The 22,986-nt window shown below is 45.6% G+C and overlaps 1 protein-coding gene across 8 annotated transcripts in view; it reads right to left on the reverse strand.

The window, feature by feature from the left end:
* NSD1 (nuclear receptor binding SET domain protein 1) overlaps positions 1–22,986 on the reverse strand; it is a 104,489-nt gene that overhangs the window by 10,113 nt on the left and 71,390 nt on the right. For all 8 annotated transcript variants that reach the window (XM_053294501.1, XM_053294500.1, XM_053294499.1 and 5 more), the window contains exons 11-22: positions 19,274–19,408; positions 18,617–18,740; positions 18,135–18,335; positions 17,764–17,943; positions 9,919–10,075; positions 9,286–9,491; positions 6,455–6,567; positions 4,731–5,000; positions 2,862–2,978; positions 2,384–2,525; positions 1,565–1,671; positions 777–978 (exon numbers count right to left, since the gene is read on the reverse strand). In XM_053294501.1, the coding sequence (XP_053150476.1) occupies positions 777–978; positions 1,565–1,671; positions 2,384–2,525; positions 2,862–2,978; positions 4,731–5,000; positions 6,455–6,567; positions 9,286–9,491; positions 9,919–10,075; positions 17,764–17,943; positions 18,135–18,335; positions 18,617–18,740; positions 19,274–19,408 (1,954 nt within the window). The remainder of the gene's footprint in view (positions 1–776; positions 979–1,564; positions 1,672–2,383; positions 2,526–2,861; positions 2,979–4,730; positions 5,001–6,454; positions 6,568–9,285; positions 9,492–9,918; positions 10,076–17,763; positions 17,944–18,134; positions 18,336–18,616; positions 18,741–19,273; positions 19,409–22,986) is intronic.

A 22,986-nucleotide genomic window follows, 5' to 3' on the forward strand; every position in this document is an offset into this window, starting at 1 on the left:
CCATTCATAACTAGACCGTTAAGGGGAATCCCAAAATATATGTATCTAGTAGGTGGGAAATGGCATGCAACTACACAGTTTGCCTGTATTACGAACCTTGCTATACTTTTCTTGATGCATTTTCCTGTTTAGTGGATTGGAAAAAGGTGAGTTCAAGGGCACCTGCCCCATTTCCATCCACGGATTCTCTTCCTAACCCAGTATTGCACCTCACTTGTAAAGACAGCGGTTACATTTTAATGAATCTAACCTACCTTTTCACCTACACACACAAGCACGAGAAAAATACCTAGAAAACTCAGAAGGGGTTAAAGAGAGCAAGGTGTCAATCCGACAGCATGCATTTACTCTATTAAAAAGAAAAAAAGTTGTATAATTCTCCAGATGATGCAACTGGAGATACATCTGTTAGCTCTGAACAACATGAGCTGCTACCAGCTACTGAAAACCTTTCTGGCTAGAGACACATTGGCCCTCTTCAGACATGCAAAAAGGGACATGGATAGTGTCCGTCGAGTGCACTCAGAAGTCCCACCCTGGTTCCCCAGCCTTCTGATCACAGAAGCAACCACCACCACGTTTACAGCATTTCCCTCTTCAGACAAACACCGTAAGCGTGGAGAAAATGGCAGCATGAGGTCTCTCGACATGTCAGCACTGGGGCAGGGCTTGCCGGCATGCTCTCAAGAACACTGTGCACAAGTACAGTGTCCCCTTTTGGAAAGTCTGAAGAGAGCGATAATCTCTATGAACAGTAATAACAATACATGACTGACCTGCAGGACGCCTGGTCAGACTGAGGCAGTCTGCATGATACACCTTTGGACAGCCGGGCCTCTTACAGGAAACCAGCTGCCCTCCATCCCCACAACTGAAACATTCATCTTCTCGCTCCTTCATGATTTCTGCCTGCGACTTGCGCTTTCCATGCCGTCGTTTGAACTTCTTGGACTTATCTTCTGAGGCAGGGGGCTGATTCTGGAGACAAAACAATTGCAGTAAGCAACTGTCCAAAGGAAATAACTCCCTGGCCTCATACCCCTTTTTGTTAAACATCTTCAGCTGACTTAACAAAATACTATGAAGACAAAAGGTTACGGTCACAATAATGACAATTCTTAAGAGGCAGCAGTCAGTCCAGTCCGCAATAGTTCAACTGCTGAGATTATACAATAAACCAAATAGGCAGAGATCTCCTCTGCTATGGCATTTGCATATACTGTTGTTAAATAAAACAATTTATTTTGGCCTACAGGAGAGGCAGAAGTATAACAGCTGCCCTGATCTTTGCTTCAAAAAAAGTAGCTGTAGGTGATTAAAGCATTTAGCACAGTTCTCTCCTTGAACTGCCTTTCCCCCACCTTTGCATTTTCAGCTAGTTGAAAGGCTGCAGAAAAGGCAACAGTCTAAAAGGACTGATTTTGTTATAATGAATCACATTTTGTAGAAAATGGTACAGTGTAGTAAACAGAATTCCTATAAATTAGTTTTAATTAGTTAACAAGCAAGACTGATGCAATTAAAAAAGCAGATTGAGGGGGAAATCCAGAGATGGCCATGATACCTTTGGTCGTACTCCAAGGAAGCCACTGCAGTTGGGAGCACCACATTTGCAAACGGTCTTTCCGTTCCCCAGACACTCCAGGTTGTAGTTGAAAGTCAGTTCAGTCCCTGGTAATTGGAGAAATCAGTGAGACTCATCTGGATTGCAAATGACTTTTAAGCATGAAGTTCTGCTTCTGATCACAGAATGGAAGAGTAAACTGACTAGAACATGATTTAAGGGTGTTGAGGAGAATCAGATTCTTCCACTTTCCCATGTGTTCAATGGGCACATGATGAAATACAAGTGCAAACCAGAACCAATAGCTCACAACTTAAAACAAAACAAGGCTATTCTCACAAGCAGCCTAACCCAGGCGAGGGCAGCCCAGCCTGGGTTCGGCCACTAGTGTAGAATGCCGGGATCAAGGCCAACCCCGGCACGGCCGCCCCACCTTTTGACCTTGACCTTCAGCCAGGGTGAAGGGTGCAAGCGTGCCCTTAACCCCAGCGCCAGGGTTGTGAGTGTTCTCAGGCTGCATGCAGCCTGAGCATGCACAGTGTCAGGTTCCTAGAGTGCCCAACCCATGGGAAGATGCACCATACTGCTTGCGCAGTGCCTTTTGGGATTCCTGGAGGCCGGAACTCGTTTTCCTGGCATCCAGTGATCCATGTTCCCTGGGAGCTGCGCTGATCCTGTGGGCACATGATGAAGAGGAAAGGAGCCCGTGGATCATCTGGGGGGAAGGTAAGTTCATCCCTGCCTCCCCCTCCACTTGCCCTCCCCACCCTAAAAATGGTCGTGTGCATGACCTTAACTTCTCCCCACAGGATTACTTACCGGCGTTGATATTTGTAAGGGCAAAAAGGCCAACCCGAGTATCTCCATTTACTGACCACTTCTGAGTCTCGCAGTTGGGCTGGCAGCAATGATTCATAAATCGAGCATAATTGCCTTTTGGTCCTGCATCAATTATTCGATCCTAAAATCATAGGGAATTACTCAGGCTTTCCAAGCACAGCTAGAACCTTTGCTCAGCTACAACCAGCCCAATACAACTATGGAGTGCTGAAAGAAGCTGTGGTGTATGCAGGAAAGCGTATACACAACCAGCAGTTCTTATATTTTAAATTCTGTGCAGAGAGGACTAATACTGTGGGAGGACAGATAACCTGCTTATAGCAGTGACCAATGCCTGATGTAACACTGATATTTCAAGCGCACTTGAGTTTTTTGTCAAGCACTACAGACCCTAGAAAATAGCCTTATACAGCCATATGTCACTTGAGGAACAAAAATCAGGAATGTTTTCACATACCTTGTCCAATGTTAGCATGTAGAAGTTGGTGATATCATGATCTTGAGCATAGCGGATTCTGGCTCGGCATTCCTCCTCATCTATCAGTTCTCCCACATATTCATTCACAAAATCACCCTGGAAGAGGGAGGAGGAGAAATGAAACAAAACGTACTCCAAGGACAAAGGTGAAAGCAGCCAAGCCTGAAGGATTTTGGGAAAGGTATTTTACATCAACAATAACAATAAAAATTACCATTCCTAGCTCTGATATGTGCTTTTCATGAAAGCCAACATCTTCTTGGAGACATTAGCTGACAACCAGACTTAATTACTCCCACTGAAATTAATAGGACAAGTTAGTCATGACTAACATATCTAATTTGTTTCACCTGGACTACTCATGAGTAATTTAGTCTGGTTGTCTGCCACAGTCTTGAGACATCACCTCTATTTTATGTACAGACTTATATTCCTTAAAAAATAGCATACAACAGGACTATCATTATGTTGCTGTCACAGTGCTGCTTCAAGGAGAGTTCTATAGTGCAAGATGCCTAAATCAGTTTCATCTGTTCAATTACCATGAATTACTGCATAGTAAAAACTGTAGGTATCAAGGAGAAAAATTAGACAATTTCCACCATTTAGATCATTCTAAGTCAGTATATTATATTTACTGTCTGATGCATGCAGTGGACCTGCTAAATGAATAAAGAGGCCTTTTAAAATGGTGACTCTCTTATAGTTAAACTTTCTGCGTAAATATAAGAGAGTCGCCATTTTAAAAGGCCTCTTTGTTGCTCTCTTTCTGAGCAACTCTTGCTATACAAACCCCAGCACCATATCCTTCTAATGGCTGGTGTCTACTGTATTTCTTTTTGGATTGTCCCTGTTGGAACAGAAAACCATCTTTTTTTTTTTTTTTGCGTAAACCACTTTGAGAACTCTTTTTGTTGAAAACAAGTATCAGCATTGCCAGGAAAAAAGTGTGGCAATTTTGCCTCATAAAAGCATCTAACCCTGATTATTATAAAAGGACTTGGCTGTAATACTTATCTGAACCCTAATACTTATGTGCTGAAGGGTTATGAGCTGAAAAACTATGTTTGAACAATTTGTCAGCTTATTTGTCTAATATGCCCGATTGGCAAATCCGCTGTAATTTTTGCAAAAATCACAGGGCAACTCAAGCATCAATTTCTCTAAGGACCCTTTTCTTAATACCTTCCTAATTCAAATATATCATGACTTTTGAGTCATCAATTAACAACAATTTTGATATAAAAACACACAATCCGAATCAGTAGCAGGGCAGTACCCTTTTGCCTGTTTCTTAAAATAGACTGTGTGGTGAATAACTGACTATTTATTTTCTTTATTTTAAGATATTTTAATCTCACTTTTCATATAAATACCACAAAGTGGGTTATAACAAAACACATAATAAAATTCAGTTTAACACAATAAACAATATAAAATACTGACACAAGACAGCAGTGATAAAATGCAGTGCCAAAGAGTTAAATTGCCTCCTGGAAAAGAAAGGTCTTAATCTGATTTTTAAAATTCAAGAATTCAGGGTTGAGGGGAAGGCAATCACAACAACACATCTTAGAAAATCTTCACATAGCATCATTTTTGCTAGGTCCAGTTTAGTTCATTGCAAGGTCCATCACCACAGAATCCAACTTCTACATGGGCAGAAAGACTAACGACTTATGCAACCATAGGAAACTACAAATATCCACCAGGATGGCTCATTTCTTCTCTTTAAAAATCTGGTGCTCTAATGAAGACAAACTTCAGTTCTGTGAATTAAAATTTAGTAAATTTAGTGTATTAAAACTAAATCTAGGGGGAAAGTTAAGACAGCAAAACAGAGTATACCTTTTTAATTTCTCTTTTGGCTTGCAAGCCCCAGCCTCGTGCCAGTGTGCGGAAGATTTCTACTTCAGGATACTGTCTCTTGGTGAAACACTGGTTTTGGCAGCGCTCCCCAGCTGGGCAGACTGCAGGGTGACACTCATACAGCAGCATGCGATTGATACACTCAGAGTCTAAGCCACAGGGGTTTTCGTCCCCAGGCTTGCAGTTGCAGCGCGGTATCTCAGACAGGTCTGCTGTGAAGATCTGTACTTTGCCAACGGGTCGGTTTACCTTTAAGCACAAATATATACCACCAAGTAATCAGGCTGGTTTAGCTGAGCCATTATCACCAAATCAGAATTACTGTATTTACTCAAATAGAAGATTATTCCGAATTTAAGGTGACCTCCCATTTAAAAATACAGGTTAGGTACAGGTTATACCTGTATTTAACTGAAAGGAAGATGACTCCCAGTTTCTAACATCAAATAACTTGGAGAAATACTAGTCTTTGATTAAGGTAAACACAACATTTTTTGCTTTAGTGATAGATGAAATATGGTATCATGTTAGAGTTTAATTGGAGGAATGGATTGTAATGTAGGAATGTTCGATTTTATGCATATTTTTATCCTCGACTACATCTTCAAGAGCAATGCTACTACTGCCATCACCAAAACTGCATCCTCCACCTCAGTCATCAGCTATTGCAATGGTTCTTAAAGGATGAGATGGGCCCTCCCAAAGGTGATGCAAACAGTTGCCAGAAATAACAGGCAGCTTCATTGATCTACAAAGCTAAATGCCAACCCCCTTTCTCTGAACAGGCTTTGTACATGACAATTTCCTATGGGTCAGCATTAGTAGAATCTACTGTCACCGACAGCTGATCCATATAATCTACACTGAACAAATACTGAGTTTGGGAATCAGTGCAGCACCACTAGAAACCTCTTGTGTGGCTCATCTAATGTAACTTTTGAAAGAAGCAAGTATCACAGTGGGCAAAATGTGCAGGTTTCAACTTTATTATTATTAATATAATAATTATATTATTAATATAATCATAATATATTATTATTTCTTGTTTACACAGTCAGACAGGTGTTATTGACTGGTTTGTTTTATCTAGACATCGAGTCCTTCCCAAGGACCTGGGATGGCTGAATTTTATTGTCAATTGTTATAGATATCGTCGCAGAATATAGGCTGTTCCCAGTAAAGCTGCTTTTTGTAATTGGCTGATGGTGATTTCTGTGACCCCTATGGTGTTGAGGTGCTCTTCAAGGTCTTTTGGAACTGCACCCAGGGCGCCAATTACCACTGGGATTATTTTGGTATTATTATTATTATTATTATTATTACATTTATATCCCACTCTTCATCCAAGGAGCCCAGAGCAGTGTACTACATACTTGAGTTTCTCTTTCACAACAACCCTGTGAAGTAGGTTAGGCTGAGAGAGAAATGACTGGCCCAGAGTCACCCAACTAGTTTCATGGCTGAATGGGGATTTGAACTCGGGTCTCTCCGGTCCTAATCCAGCACTCTAACCACTACACCACGCTGGCTCTTTAGCGGTGTAGTGTCAGATGCTAAACTCTGATTGGCATTAATCATGATTAACAATGGTGCCAATAAAACCCTTAACTCAAGGGTCAAGGCAGGTGTACACAATTCCATGGCCCATTCTCTTCCCCATGTTTAAGGGGCTGGGATCATCACACTTGCTCAGACCCACTCACCTTGATGTGTTTGTAAGGAGGTGGCTTCTTATCATTCTTCTTGTCTTCCAGTAACTGCCTCATTTCCTTCTGTGCCTTTAGCTCCTCAAATCTTACAGCAGCTTCATGCAGAGCTAAGTTAAAAAAAAAGCTTCCACATTACAATTCAACATACATTCTGCCTTTCATATACACTTTTCAAGTAATTTTATTGCTGTAAGCAGATTCTTGCACAAGGTAGCTGTATGTGACTACATAAAGAAGTGAGACATCAGTAGGAAATTTGGAAAACAGGAGCAGCCACATAGACTACAACTGCTGAGGTGTGTGTGTGTGTGTGTGTACAAATCCTAAACCTTGCAGAATGTCTGGCTTTTGCCTTTTCCAAATCCATCCTCTTAACACTGGCAATGGACAAACATTAGAAGAGGGTGGTTTGGTAAACAGTGCAATGCTGTGTCAGTGACATAGAAAAGCAAGTGAGGCTGAATGAGCAGAATGAGGCAAATAGTAAGAGGCAAAATATGAACTATTCTAGTGCCTGCACTTTTAGAACATTTGCAGTCTGTGGCAGAACTAAGTTGAATTATGATTTCCAGATTCCTAGCAATAACCAGGAAACTTTAGCGTACCTCAATATCCGTGGACTCTTCATCCGCAGATTCGTGTATCTGCAGTTGGGTACTTAACACCCATCCTCGGTATATGAAGTGAAATATCAGAAAATATGGGGTTAATTCAGTAAATAATAAACCTCAGGGGTTTATTAAACCTCAGGGTAAATAATAAACCTCAGGGTTCAATAAACCTCAGGGGGTCCTTTCTGGTTGCCATTTTGTGTTCAGGAGTCTCAAAAGGGCTCTGTTTTTTATTTTTATTTTTTAAAACACCCACAATTTCCAGCTGTTTGGGGAACTCAACTTGAGAGGACCAGCAAAGCACAGTAGGTAGCTCCCCTGTTCCCCGAAATTTGGCCGATTTTAGATTATTTTCCCAATGACCAGGAACCTAACACCTCCATCCCATTTCCCCAATAATCTGATATTCACAGTTTCCATATCCATGGTTGGAGTGGGGAATGGAACCCCCACACATATCGAGGTCTTCCTGCACTGCATCTTTGTTCCAGGAGGGTTGCAAAACGTAAAGTAATTGTAATGCAAACAACTTGCAATAATTTGTTTTACCTTTACATCCACAAATTAGTGAAACAATACCCACCAATGCCAACCTGCTTGAAGCCATTTTGGAATCTTGCACCAAATGAAGTCTCATGTCAGGAAAGACTTAACACTCTCACACTGGCTCAGGTCAAATATGGCCTGAATTCCATGCAATTAGGCAAGCCACAGTATAGAGCTGCCTGCCTGCTTTTATTTTCCACCTCCTCAGCATTACCCTCTAGGTGCAATGGAATCTGGCAGCAGAGAAATAGCTCTACCTATGGTTTGTTCATTCAGACATCATCAAACCATTTTTATAGCACAACCATGGACTGAAAACAGTTTAAACCACAATTTCAGATTCGTAGGCTGCTTGTTTGCTGGCCAATCACAAATCATGATTTGTTGACTCGGACATCAGGCAATATCTTCTATCTATCTAATTTGTAGACTGCCCCAAACCTCCATCTCTGGGCAGTTTACATTAACATAAAGCAAATGAAAACAAAAATGAAAACCTTAAAATAATTCAAAACCACAGTCCAGTTAAAAAGCTTGGGTAAAAAAAATATCTTGAGAGACTTTTAAATGTTGTCAGGGATGGGGAGGCTCATATTTCAGCAGGAAGTACATTCCAGAGTCTTGGGGAGGCAACAGAGAAGGCCCATCCATGAGTAGCCACCAGACGAGCTGGTGGCAACTGCAGACAAACCTCTCCAGATGATCTCAATGGGGCTCATGGCAAAGAAGATGTTCTCTTAAATACCCAGGGCCTAAACCATTTAGGGCTTTTGGTTATGACCAGCACTTTGTATTTTGCCTGGAAGCTTACTGGTAACCAGTATAGTTATGTTAGTACGGGAGTAATATACGATCTCCAATATGACCCAGAGACCAACCTGGTGCTGCATTCTGTACCAACTGCAGTTTCTAGACTACATACAAATGCAGCCCCACACAGAGCACAGAGCAGTAGTCAGGTCTGGAGGTTACCAGCATATGTGCTACTGTTTTGAAGTTGTTTGTCTCAAGAAACAGATGCAGCTGGCATATCAGCCCAAGAAAACACCTCTGGCCATCGCCTCAGCCTGGGACACCAGGGAGAGGTTTGTATCCAGATGCACCCCTGGATTGCATATCCATTTCTTCTGGGGAAGTGTGACCCCATCCAGATCCGGCAGATCAAAATTGTCTCCCAAGTTCCGACCCAACACAATAAGTACCTCTGTCTCATTTAGATTCAGTCTCAGTTTGTTATCCCTTATCCAGGCCATCACTGCCTCCAGGCAGGCATTTAGGGAAGTTATGCCTTCTTCTGATGATGTTGACATGGAGAAATAGATTTGGGTGTCTTCAGCATACTGATGATTGAACCACTTTCTTCCTAATACTTTTGTTTTCTCAGAATAGGTTTTTGGTTATTATTTGACTCAAAGTCTCTTTATTTCGGCCTAAATTAATATTAGTGAAAATATTCAAAACCTAGTGCAGTGGCTAAGATTCAGAACTGCAAATCTCCAGTCAGGGCTATTCTTGAAGCATAATTACACCAACAGCTTTTTAAAAGGTTTGCTAAAAGTAGTTATCTTCTTTAGACCACAGAAATACATGGCAGGCAGGTATTGTTCACTTTTGTTTGAGTATTGTGTTCTACAAAGCACTTCCTAAAAGTGAAAGAAAATGAATTACCCTTCTTGTAAATGCCATCAACTCCCTTGGCCATCTTGTCCTTGCTGCTTACATCTCCTTCCATATAGGGAAAGACTCGAGCCTGGTGGGTCCAAAGGTAATCATTTGATCCAAAAAACAGCACAGGGAATTCACCAATGACATGTTTCATCTTCTGGATGTTGACAGGGATGGTCCTAGGATGGCAAATCTCAGCCGGCCACCACCTGGTAATGAAGACAGGTCAGAAAACTGGGATTAATCTACAGATCCATTTCAGAATTTCTATTCTCTAGGTTCACCACTTTGGGAAGTGTATCCATTGTATAGTTGCTTCAAGATGTTACATATTCTTTTGCCAGGGTGGAAGCAACTGCAGCAGCAGCAACATGCCAATAACTACACACATAAGAGGGGCTTATTATCCAGATGTTGTTGACTACAAGTCCCATAATCCCCAGCCAAAGGCCACTGCAGTTGTGGATGTCAGAAGTTGTAGTAAATAAGTAGTCAACAACATCTGGGAATTCCTGTTACAGGGAACACTGCTTATTAGTGCTTACAATAAGATTTATCTTTAAGTGTCTACGTTCAATTAAAACCAAGGTCATCACATTTTCATCAGGAATAATAACCGAGATGAAGAAAACTCACCTATAACGCCCCACTTTCACCCAGACCACCTCCTTGTAGTGTGGTTTCTTGCCAGCCTTGCAGTCATTGCAGTACCAGCTCCCCTCCGGCATGTCAATGTTCAGACATTCCCGGTGAAATGCAGCAGGGCAGGACTCACAGCACAAAAGGCTCCCACCTGTGAGGAAAAAAGTTGCAGGTGACAGGAACACGAGCTCTCCTTTCCCACCCCTTGGCAAGGGGATTTCACCTGATCCAGACCTTAAAACCCACCTCAACTCTCAGGATGCTAAGCGGGTCAAAACAGTGCAACTTTGGTGTCATCCAAAGTTATACATTTTGCTTGCGGGGCCTCAAGTGTGCCTAACCCACTATAATGTATCAGTACTAAACCCAACCATAACTATTTGCATCGAGATATGCCAGCAACTACCTTTCCTCAGACCAGCAGCTTCTGTTTCTTATAAGTTTTCCATTTTTCTTGGAAAGTTATGCAGGAAAGCAAAGCACAGCAATCTGTTTGGCTCCCTAATTCTACAGGCATGTTTTTCTCTGGAGAGCGTAAAGCTATTCATACAAGCAGGCAAAACCGGGCTAAGGAAGCCCAGCCTGATTTTGCCTGGGTGTGTGTACTACCAGGATCGGGGCCAATCTTGGCGGCACCGCAGCAGCAACCACGCCTAAGTGGCCACCCTCCAAAATGAGGTTAGGAGAGTGAGTTACCAGCAGCAACTGTTAAGTCGTCTGGGCGGGTGATCCACCTGCTGAAGAGGACACCCTCGGTCATCTTTGGGGATGTAAACTCTTTAGGGCTTCCTCCCCACTAACCCTCTTGCCCTTCTCACTGCTTGTGAGAAAGGGCTCTATATTAGACTAACAGGAACCTATTCTGGGCTACAGGAAACTCACAACTCTTCTACAGTATAAGGGAACCAGTAGGAACCAGGGTGGTGGTGGTGGTGTGGCTAGATCAGAAAGAAAGGGGCTATTCACATGACCAGGAGTGTCAGTGGGCGGCGGCAGCGGGAAGGCAGGGACGAACCTATCTTCCCCCAAATGACCAGCGTCCCATTCTTCAGCACACCACGGTGCACCCACACAATCTGCGCTGCTCCTGGCAGTGCAGATCTCCGGAGGCTGGGACAATGTGCCCTGGCCTTCGGATATCTCACAATGCACCATGTGATGAGCATGGATCTTGGCACTGTACAAGAGCAGACTAAGCCAGGCTGGGCTGCCCTAGCCTGGGTTATGCTGCTCGTGAGAATAGGCTTAAAATCTCCCAATAAGCTTTACGGCAGTCACAATTTCTCAGCCTGATCTATCTCTCAGGGTTGTTAAGAGAGTAAATGGGGAATGGGGGAAATTACCCTAAGCTCCTCGGGGGAAGGGTAGGATAAAAATATAACAAATAAAGAAAAGTTTCTGAGGAATTTAATCAAATTCCACCCATTTGAGGCTATTCTCACAACTGCAGGAAAGCAGGCTAAGAGAGCCCAGCCTGCGTTCCAGTGGTCGTGGGAACCACCAGGCTTGTGGGCAAGCCCAGTGGCTTGCCTGCCTAAATTCCCCTCCTCTAAAATGAGGTTAGTGAAGCGAGCACTCCTCTAACCCCATTTCTGTGATTGTGAGTCGCCGTGGCACAGCTCCATGCCACGGTGACCTATGAGGAGACTCCGGACTGGGAGACTATAGCAAAGCTCCTAGAATGCCCTGTAAACTCATGTGGGGTATTCTGGGACTTCCAGGGGTTGGGCAGCCCCCGATCCCCACAGCCCCAACCGGCTCCGTGATGGAGTTGGTTATCAAGTGGGTGGCCAATCCAGCCACCCTGGAAGGGCTGTATGGTCGTCTGTATGATGACAAGCCCGCTCTCCCTGACAAACCCCATCCGGCTCTCCACACTGCTCATGTGGAGAGCCTCATTAGATGTTAAGGTTTACATGTAACAGGCCATGAGTCTATGGAGCCCATGCGAGAATATCAAATTTATGCTGTCATTTTTCCTACTGGCTGGAGTATTCACAGCAAACACTAGCGTTTCCATCATCTTCCTTCTTCAGTAATATCCTCTAAATCCCAGTTTCTCAACCACCGGTCTCTGGACCGCTGCCGGTCCCCGAAGGGTTGAGTGCCGGTCCCTGACTGGGAGTCACCCCCCCCCCCACAAACAACTACAATCAAGGCACTCACTTCCTCAATTTTGCACATGGCACGGAAGAGGGAGAGGAGGAATATCATGGAGGCACGGGACCCTGCTTCCGCCTTGCCTCCACGTGCTGCTGAGATCTTCCTACAGCTATCTTTATCTTTAAAACTTCAAAATGTATGCGGCGTGGGGGCATCGAGGAAAAGGTATGGCATTGGGTGCCACTTGAAGGGCTGCTGGTTCTTGCATGCTCATTATTTGCAGCCAAAGGTTGATTGATTGAAACCCAGCTGCCTGTTGCGGCCGAGGCACCTTGAGAGGAAACCCTGTTTCCCTCTTGCATCAGTGGGGTGTTGTGGTCCCTCGGCCCCCTGTAACCACCTGGTCTGCACTGCCGGTGGAAGATGGCGGTCCCCTTTGTGACCTCGCCAGGGGGTGAAACCTCTGGCTGGGATCATGCCCTGGTGAGGGCTAAGTGGTGGAGGGAGGGAGGAGGGCCGCCTTGGCTCGGGCTTTACAGAAAGGGAGTGCAAGTGGACCTTCCTCAGGGAGCTGGAGTAAGCACATGTACCAAGGAGGGCTAAGTGGCGGAGGGAGGCGGCATGGTGTGGGGGAGAGGCAAGATACCATATTTTGTGCATTCATGCAAAAGGGTCATTGGATGAATGGCACTGGAATGAAGTGATCCTGGGGATTTGATGCCCAGCGCGGTTCGTGTCCGATCCCAACCGATTTAAAACCAGCTGCCTGTTGCGGCCAAGGCACCTTGAGAGGGAACGCCGTTTCCCTCTTGCATTGGTGGGGTGTTGTGGTCCTTTGGCCCCCTATAACCCCCTGGTCTGCACCACCGGTGGAAGACGGCAGTCCCCTTTATGACCTCGCCGGGCAGGGGGACAACCTCTGGCCGGGATCACGCTGTGGTGAGGGCTAAGCAGTGGAGGAAGGGAGGAGGGCTGCCTTGGCTTGCCTCGCAGCGACACACGGGCAGCATGTGGGACCACGTGAGCTGCGTGACCCAAAGGCAGGCTGGTGTGACTGGCGCATGCAGGGGAGTTGGGAGGGGGCACAGAAGCGTGTGCTGGGAGAGAGAATGGGGGAACATCAGCTACACTCTGGTGCGCAAGCACTGCGGCAGCAGCTCTTGGACCCAGGCGACCTTCTGAGCGTGCTCCGGTGCACCATTGCCTCGCCCACCCTGAACAGTGCCTCGTCTCCCCAGCGAGGAAGATGAGCCATCCACCACTACAAAGCCCCACGCCCCCTGCCATCTCAGAATTGCTCCCTTCCCTTTAACACCAGGTCCCCACCACTCTTCTTCATGTTTTCTTTCACCATTTTAACAAAAACATTCCCAGCGCCTGGCACGTAACTGTTTTTAAGGAGTTTTGGAGGAGCTGCGCGGGTTTCATTAGGTCCGCCTCACAAAGTGCACAATCAAGAGCAGGATCCAGATCAAGCCAGGTGATCATGACCAAGCAGCATTGACACAAATGAGAGATGACTACATTAATTTCAGTGGGTGGTCCTGACTAACATGGTCTGGATCCAGCCCTATGACTACACAACTCCGGCTAAAACTCCACCTCCATCAAGAGAGGGTTAAACTGTAGACTTCGGGCTCTACTGACAACTTGCCCAGCTCTCCTCTCCGCACCTCCTTTTTGCTTTGCTTGACATCCAGTCTGATGAAGTGTTTTGGGGAATTCAAAAGCTTGCTTGTATGTTGGTTTCGTAGTTTTTGAATTTTTCTAATGGCCCAACATCCCCTCTGCATTGAGTAATCACAAGCACCCCCACCTTGCACATACTGGAGTCATCAAATGGGGTCACCCCTTTGGGGGAGCCACTTCGGGGGAGAGATGAGGGCGAGGGCGGGACATTTTATCTAACTATTTGTAGGGGGGTACTCAATAGTGGGGCTTCTGCGCAATTAGTTTTTAAGTTGTTTTAGAATTGGGTTGAAGTTGCAATGTGTGTAGGTTTGTCTGGAGATGGAGAGTCAGGGAGTGCCTTCGTTGAATGTGGGGCAGCTATTCCGGTGGTGGTGGGGAATCGAAGAAGTATCATTGGCAGGTCAGCAGACCATTCCAGGGGAAGGGTAGTGAGAAACCTAATAGCTGTCTCCCCTTCCGGCTGTCCTGCCAGCTCTTCGACCTCGGGGAGCACTGCCAACAACCCACATAACCTTACCTTGCTCCTCTGCAATGCCAGGTCGGTCCAAAATAAATCAGAACTCATCCATGATTTGATTATGGATGAAGAGGCCGACCTGGTGTGTATTACTGAGACTTGGTTGGGGGAGGCTGGTGGCCCAGTCTGGTCCCAACTTCTTCCTCCAGGATATTCTGTAGAGGACCAGGTGAGGGGACATGGGCGGGGAGGTGGAGTGGCTGTGGTCTATAAGGATAACATCTCCCTTACCAGGGTCCCTGTTAGGGTATCGGACCATATTGAATGTGTGTACCTAAGTTTGGGGACCAGGGATAGATTGGGACTTCTGTTGGTGTACCGATCGCCCCACTGCCCAAAGGATTCCCTTACTGAGCTCACGGACTTGGCTGCGGAGCTTGCGTTGGAGTCTCACAGACTTTTGGTGCTGGGGGACTTCAATGTTCATTTCGGGACCAATCTGTCTGGGGCAGCTCAGGAGTTCATAGCGGCCATGACAACTATGGGCCTATCCCAAGTGGTCTCTGGACCGACGCATATTGCAGGTCACACACTTGATTTGGTCTTTTATTCTGATCAGGGTGGTGGGGACTCCTACAATCTCCCCGTTGTCATGGACGGACCACCATCTGGTTAAGGTTGGACTTACAGCCACTTCCCACCTCTGCAGGGGCAAGGGGCCTATTAGAATGGTCTGCCCGAAGAGGTTATTGGATCCAGTAGGATTCCAAGAAGCCTTGGAGGGATTTAATGTTGGCTCTGCCGGTGATCCTGTTGATAGCCTGGTTGAGAATTGGAACAACTTGCTCACCAGGGCAGTAGACACGATTGCTCCTAAGCGTCCCCTCCGACCTGCTTCAAAACTGGCCCCTTGGTATACGGAAGATCTAAGGGGGCTGAAGCGGCAAGGTAGGTGGCTGGAGCGCAAGTGGAGAAGGACTCGACTTGAATCCGACAGATTATGTCATAGAGCACACTTAAAGATCTATGCTCAGGCGATACGTGCAGCAAAGAAGCGGTTCTTTTCTGCCCGTATTGCTTCTGTTAACTCACGTCTGGCGGAGCTGTTCAGGGTTGTGAGGGGACTTGTATCTGCCCCCACTTCCCTGAACCAGAATTTGGAGCCATCAGTTATTCGCTGTGACGTGTTTAAAGAATTTTTCGCAGATAAAATCTCTCAGATCTGGGCCAACTTATACGGAGACTCCACAATTAATTTGATGTCTGAATTGGAGGTGTCCGACAACTCCTCTTATGCGGTTCGACTGGATCGGTTTCAGTCTGTGACTCCTGAGGATGTGGACAAGCTGCTTGGAGAAGTGAGGCCTACCACTTGTTCTCTTGATCCTTGTCCAACATGGCTTGTTCGATCTAGCAGGGAGGCTGTTGTAGGAGGCCTGGTGGAAATCATAAATGCTTCTCTGAGGGAAGGCAGGATGCCTCCTTGTCTCAAGGAGGCAATCATTAGACCTGTTTTAAAGAAGCCTACATCAGTTCCCTCAGAGTTGAGCAACTATAGGCCTGTCTCCAACCTCCTGTGGCTGGGCAAGGTAACTGAGAGGGTGGTGGCCTCTCAGCTCCAGGCGGTCTTGGAGAAAACTGATTATCTAGACCCATTTCAAACTGGCTTCCGGGCGGGCTATGGGGTGGAGACTGCCTTGGTCAGCCTGATGGATGATCTTCAGTTGGGAATTGACAGAGGAAGTGTGACTCTGTTGGTCCTCTTAGATCTCTCGGCAGCTTTCGATACCATCGACCATTGTATCCTTCTGGAACGTCTGAGGGTGTTGGGGGTGGAAGGCACTGTTTTACAGTGGTTTCGCTCCTACCTCTTGGATAGATTCCAGATGGTGTCGATTGGAGACTGTTGCTCCTCTAAATCTGAGCTTAAGTATGGTGTCCCTCAAGGCTCCGTACTCTCTCCAATGCTTTTAAATATCTACATGAAACCACTGGGAGAGATCATCAGGGGATTTGGAGCGGGATGTTATCAGTATGCTGATGACACCCAGATCTATTTCTCCATGTCAACTTCTTCAGGAGATGGCATATCTTCCCTGAATGCCTGCCTGGAGGCAGTAATGGGCTGGATGAGGGAGAATAAACTGAAGCTGAATCCAGATAAGACGGAGGTACTTGTTGTGCGGGGTCAGAACTCCAGAGACGATTTTGATCTACCTGTTCTAGATGGGGGGGGTCACACTTCCCCAAAAGGAACAGGTCCGCAGTTTGGGAGTACTTCTGGATTCACACCTCTCCCTGGTTTCTCAGGTTGAGGCGGTGGCCAGGGGTGCTTTCTATCAGCTTCGGCTGATACGTCAGCTGTGTCTGTTTCTCAAGATCAATGACCTCAAAACAGTGGTACATTTGTTGGTAACCTCCAGACTGGACTTCTGTAATGCGTTCTACGTGGGGCTGCCTTTGTACATAGTCTGGAAACTTCAGTTGGTTCAGAATGCGGCAGCCAGTTTGGTCTCCGGGTCATCTCGGAGAGACCACATTACTCCCTTGCTGAGGGAGCTACACTGGTTGCCAATTGGTTTCCGGGCAGAATACAAAGTGCTAGTTATAACTTATAAAGCCCTAAACAGCTTGGGCCCTGGGTATTTAAGAGAACGCCTTCTTCGTTATGTGCCCCACCATCCACTGAGGTCACTTGAGGAGGTCCGTCTCCAGTTACCACCAGCTTGTCTGGTGGCCGCACGGAGACGTGCCTTCTCGATTGCTGCCCCGAGATTGTGGAATGCACTCCCTGCTGAGATGCGATCCTCCCCATCCCTGACTATTTTAAAAAAAACATCTGAAGACCCACCTCTCCACCCAGGCTTTTTCAGCTTTTTAAATGTGTAGTTTTAATTTTATACTGTTTTAGGGCTTTTAGCTGTTTTGTTGGTTTTACTGTGTTTTAATCATTTGATTTTAATTGTTAATTTGTTTTAATTATTTTTATCATGTTGTGAACCACCCTGAGCCATTTTTGGAAGGGCGGTATATAAATTTAATAAATAAAATAAAATAAAATAAAATAAAATAAATATTTGTTCACCCAGGCTTTTAGATTCAGGGGTTCTAAACCTTGAGTCCCCAGATGTTGGTGGACAACTCCCATAATCCCCAGCCATAATGGCCAAATGCCATTGTGGTTGGGGGTTATGGGAGTTTAAGTCCACCAACATCTGGGGACCCAAGGTTGAGAACCCCTAATATTCCATGTTTGCAAAAGATTCCAAATTTAATGATTTTAATGCTTATATTGTTTTAACTGGAAACTACCCAGAGATGCAAGTTTGGGGCAGTATAGAAGTCTGATAGATAGATAGATAGATAGATAGATAGATAGATAGATAGATAGATAAACTTAAACTTGAAACCCCTTTACTAACTTCTGGTCTGGGAAACTGCGCATGAAGAATGTAGCGGTCCTTGAAACTCTGCACGAGGAATTTAGCGGTCCTTGACTCCAAAAAGGTTGAGAAACACTGCTCTAAATTAAGGAAGTCATTAAGAATATGGTAATGCCTACAATGCTCCAGCACAGACTATCTTACCTTCAGAACAGACAAAACACCAGCTGACATTTACATGCTCATGGTTTCTGCAGCCCCTTCGAGGGGTAAAATGATTTGGGCAGATCATGCTGTTGGAAGCAAGGATCACTGTCCCAGCAGCGAGGCAGAAATCATTTGAATGGTATGCAACAGGGCATCGAACACAACGCATCAAGCGACCTAGCAGAGAAACATATTGGAATTACTTTTCTAAAAATCTGAAAAATAATTTAAGACTCAAAATTTAAAGGGGGGGAAAATCATTCCCATCTTCAAAATATCCAAGAATAGAAAGGGGGGGGGGGAATCCCCGCAAATGGAAGTGTAGTTGAACTGAATGTTGAAAGGAATATACCTAAACATCACCATACCTTTAGATGCAGAGACATTTGCTGGGTTGGCTGCATGGCAAGTCATACAGATGTGCAGTGAGCATCGAAAGCCCTTGTTCTGCATGACTGTGGGCGGGTACTTCTGTATACAATCTTCATGATAATACTTCCCACACAAAGGAAGCAAGCAACGCTTCACATTTTCTCCACTGCTCTTGCATACAAAGCATGTGTGCACCCCTACATAAGAAGGCAGGAGAGCAGAAGAGAACAGCAATCAAAGAACAGAAGGAAAAAGAATTCTGAGAAGCAGCCAAAAAAAAGGGGGGGGGGAGGGAGTTACAAGTGGCCCTGGCTGAAGGCAGCACCACTCAAGAGCTGGATAGTTTCCAGTCCATTTGACAGCATGGCCGTCTGCTCCACACAGCAAAGCAACCTCAATTTTCAACAGCTTCAAGACTTAAAAGCACAAGAGCAGCACACATTACTAGGGAGCTCTGTTCACCCACCCAGGACCGTACCTGTGGAACACTCAGTGCAGATAAACTTGCCCTTAGGCATTTCTGAGAGCCCAAGGCACTGCAGATGGAAAGCACCGCAGCACTGAGCCTCACACAGCAACAACTCGCCTGGTTTTTCACAGATCTACAAGGAAATGAAACGGCATGATCACAGACTTTAACACACCAACATTCCCATCTGCTCAAGCACACAAAGCCTACAGTCAGGAGGCTCCCCACCTGAAATGTCTTCAGAAACATCTTTCCATAGTTATTCCTTCTGTGCAAGCATATAGCCAACACTTGTGTGGCTTGAACAGTAAAACTCCAGTGATCTATCCAAGTTCAGAATTTCCATTCAATTCCCTCCTACAAGGCAAGTTTTCACATACAATTGCAATTCTTGGACAACCTCCCTTCATTTCCTTTCTAACCTCCAACTGCTAGGATGGCATACATAAGTACTTCAGAGAGAATACAGTCACGCCAAAGTCAACAGAAGGTCAGAGTCTTGTTTGCAAAAGCTTATTTCAGGGCAAAAAGCAATGTATGCAAGTTCCAGAGAGAGCTGGAGATTCTTGCTTCCTGTTAACACAATCTGTCCCCAGGTAGTCTAGCTGCCTCTTCACGTCCTCTTCACAGTCACCAGCATTCAAGCAGAGTATCTCAAATTTCTACCTGACACACATTCTCCTTGAGGGCAGCTCCTCCTCCTCGCTCTCCCTGCATCCTTTTGGATGAAGGCACTCCGTGGTCATTTTCAGACCCTTCTTCAGTAGTCTCCTTGGAGCTTCCATGAGTAGCCGTATGTTCCTTTAAAAAAGAAAACCAAGATTTTGGACAGTCAGATTTTCTCTTCAGTCTACAACCTCCTCTGGGCTGCTCTTAGTCTGGCTACAAAACATATTGATGTTGTGCCAACCTGCTTGCTGAGCTGCATGCAACGCCTCTAGCCCTAATCACTCTGCCTGCAGAAGGTGCCTCATGCTGTGGCGCTAACTCTCCTCACACTGCTCCACTTTAAGGTTTTGCTGAGGGAAAGAAACATTCTGAACTTTAATATAATACATTAAATGCAACTAGTTTGCGATCTCGATTGCAGTATCCATACTAAACAGCCACGCTGGAGTTTCTATAACCATCCCAGAGCTGTCTTTGTATCTGACACACAGTGCAAAGTTGGTTGTAAATGAGCACATCCAAGGAAATAGGTAGGGTCAAATCTTCAGCTCACATGCATACAATGACCTGATTTTTATGCCTCACTATGAAAATAGGGCGGGTTATAAACGTGTCTCCAAAATAAATACAGTACATGAAATATCAATTTATGGCATCCTTTCTGTTGGTACTAAACCCTACAAAGAAAATGTTTAACTAACAGGAGGAGGGGAGATTTTGAGGGGCTGGTTTCTCTTTAAGGGATAAGTCCTAGTCTGTGTGTGCGTGTGTGTGTGTGCATGCGCGTGTGTTATTTGCCAAGGCTAGCATTTGCCAGGGCTAGCAAACTCCAGTGTTTTTGTTTGTCCCTGCATGGAGGGGATGGAGTCAGCTAGGGCTGTGAGAGGCCCCACATTCTTTTGACCCACATACTGTGTCTCAGTTGGAAGCCTTCTCTCTACATAAGAGGTGTAGGCCCAAGAGCATAACGAATAGAGCACAGCGAGCAGTGGGAGTTTTGTGGGGGTTTAGCGGGAAGTGTGCAGCGGAGCTTGGAACAAGCCCCTGTTATCACAAGGAGCCTGGTGGAAGAGAGAAGGTAAGTACAAATCCATTCCTCATATATCCTTACTGATCTCTCCCTCATATTCTTGAGAAAGGCTGTTTGGACAGTTAAATAGCTGACCATTACAGCTGAGACCTATCCTCCTAATAAACTATCTCTAAATACTCTAAACAGCCAACAAAACCAGTATGAAGATAGAAAGCCAGCAGGGGAGGGGGCACGTCCCAGTGTATTGCGCAGAGTGCCACATGTATGACTATTTGCCTCATGAGCAGAAGTCATGGGTGTGTGCTTGGTGCAAGGAGCTCCTGGCTCTCAGGGAACAAGTTCATTCCCTTGAGACCAAGTTGGCAGATCTGGAGAATCTCAGAGAGTCAGAGGGGCAAGCAGATGAGACCTTCAGGGACGTGGTAGAGACATCCCACTCCAGGGCTGGTAGCTCCTCTGCTGTCAGGGAGAATGAAGGTCTCGGGCATGGAGGACATCAGTCTGAGGAAGAGGGAAATGCTCCTTTAGAAGGGACCCCTTCCATAGAAGATGAGCTCATATCCTCTCAGGGGATACTCCTCCAGGGAGTGGAGGCCTCCTTGTAGTGGGCAATTTGATCATTAGAGGTATAGAGAGATAGGTTTGTGACCCGCGTGCTGCCTGGTGCGAAGGTTGCAGACATCACACAGTGTCTACATAGGCTCTTAGGCAATTCTGGGGAAGAGACAGCTGTTGTGGTGCACGTAGGCACCAACCATGTGGGGAAATATAGTCGGGAGGTCCTGGAAGCCAAATTTAGGCTGATAGGTAGCATATTTAAGACCAGGATTCCCAAAGTAGCATTCTCAGAAATGCTATCTGTTCCACGTGCAGGTACAGTATGACAGGCAGAGTTGAGGGGTTTCAGTGCATGGATGAGACGTTGGTGCCGGGAGGCGTGGTTTAGATTTGTTAGGCACTGGGACACATTTTGGGGAAAGCAAGGCCTGTACAAAAGGGATGGGCTGCACTTGAACCTAGATGGAACCAGACTGCTGGCGCTTAAAATCAAAAAGTTGCCAGGCAGCTTTTAACATGACGTCTGGGGAATAGCCAACAGGAGCTGGGCAGTATCTGGTTCAGCAAAAGCCATCCTTTAAAGTTCAAGGGTGCAAAGGATTCAGATAAAACAGAAGAGGACAGAGCAGAACCACATAAAGAGCAGACAAAAGGCTGTGCCAACTGGTCAAAGAGTCCAAAGAGAGATAGCATACACCAGGTAAGAGATTCAGAGTATAGGTGGATGCCAGAAGCCTTTGAGGCAAGATGGGTGAGCTGGAGTGCTTGGTTGCTAACACAGAAATAGATACAGTGGGCATAACAGAAACATGGTGGAACAGTGAGAACCAGTGGGACACTGTTATCCCTGGATATAAACTCTATAGAAAGGACAGGGAGGGGCGCTTTGGGGGTGGAGTAGCACAGTATGTTAAAGAAAGGATAGAATCTAACAAGGAAGAAAACCTAGGAGGACCAGAGTCCTCCACAGAAACCTTATGGGTGACAACAGAAGGCCTGAAAGGAAACATGCTACTGGGGACATGCTATCGCCCTCTGGATCAAAATGCTGACAGTGACTGGGAGTTGCAGCAGGAATTCAGGGAGGCGTCAAGGAGAGGCAAAGCTGTAATAATGGGTGACTTCAATTACCCACACATAGAATGGGTAAATTCACAGTCAGATCATGACAAAGAGGTCAAATTTCTAGATACGCTGAATGACTGTGCCCTAGAACAGTTGGTCTTGGAACCAACCAGAGACAAGGTGACCTTGGACTTAATCCTGAGTGGCACCCAGGACCTGGTGCGTGATGTCAGTGTCATCGACCCTTTAGGGCAGGGATTCTTAACGTCAACAAGTGTGTGGATCAAAGTGATCCAGTTGACATAGAACACCTGGACTTCCAAAAAGCTTTCAACAAAGTTCCTCATCAAAGAATCCTGAGGTAACGTAGCAGTCATGGGATAAGGGGACAAGTACACGTGAAAGACAGGAAACAGAGGGTAGGTATAAATGGAGAGTTTTCACCATGGAGGGAAGTAAGAAGTGGGGTCCCCCAGGGATCTGTACTGGGACTGGTGCTTTTTAATTTATTCATCAATGATCTAGAAGCATAGGTAAGCAGCGAGGTGGCCAAATCTGGAGATGATACCAAACTCTTTCGGGTAGTGAAATCCATAACGGATTGTGAGTACCTCCAAAAGGATCTCTCCAAACTGGGTGAGCGGGCGACAAAATGGCAAATGCGGTTCAATGTTGGCAAGTGTAAAGTGATGCACATTGGGACGAAAAGCCCCAACTTCAAGTACACATTGATGGGATCTGAGCTGTCGGTGACTGACCAGGAAAAGGATCTTGGGGTTGTGGTGGACAGCTCGTTGAAAGTGTTGACCCAATGTGTGGCAGCTGTGAAAAAGGCCAATTCCCTGCTAAGGATCATTAGGAAGGGGATTGAAAATTAAACTGCTAATATTATAATGCCCCTATACAAAACTATGGCGTGGCCACACTTGGAGTACTGCATACAATTCTAGTCACAACATCTAAAAAAAGGACATTGTAGAATTGGAAAAGGTGCAGAAGAGGGCATCCAAGACAATCAGGGGCCTAGAGCACCTTTCTTATGAGGCAAGGTTAC

This window comes from Hemicordylus capensis, chromosome 2, assembly GCF_027244095.1.
Source record: "Hemicordylus capensis ecotype Gifberg chromosome 2, rHemCap1.1.pri, whole genome shotgun sequence".
NCBI classification, from domain to species: domain Eukaryota; kingdom Metazoa; phylum Chordata; class Lepidosauria; order Squamata; family Cordylidae; genus Hemicordylus; species Hemicordylus capensis.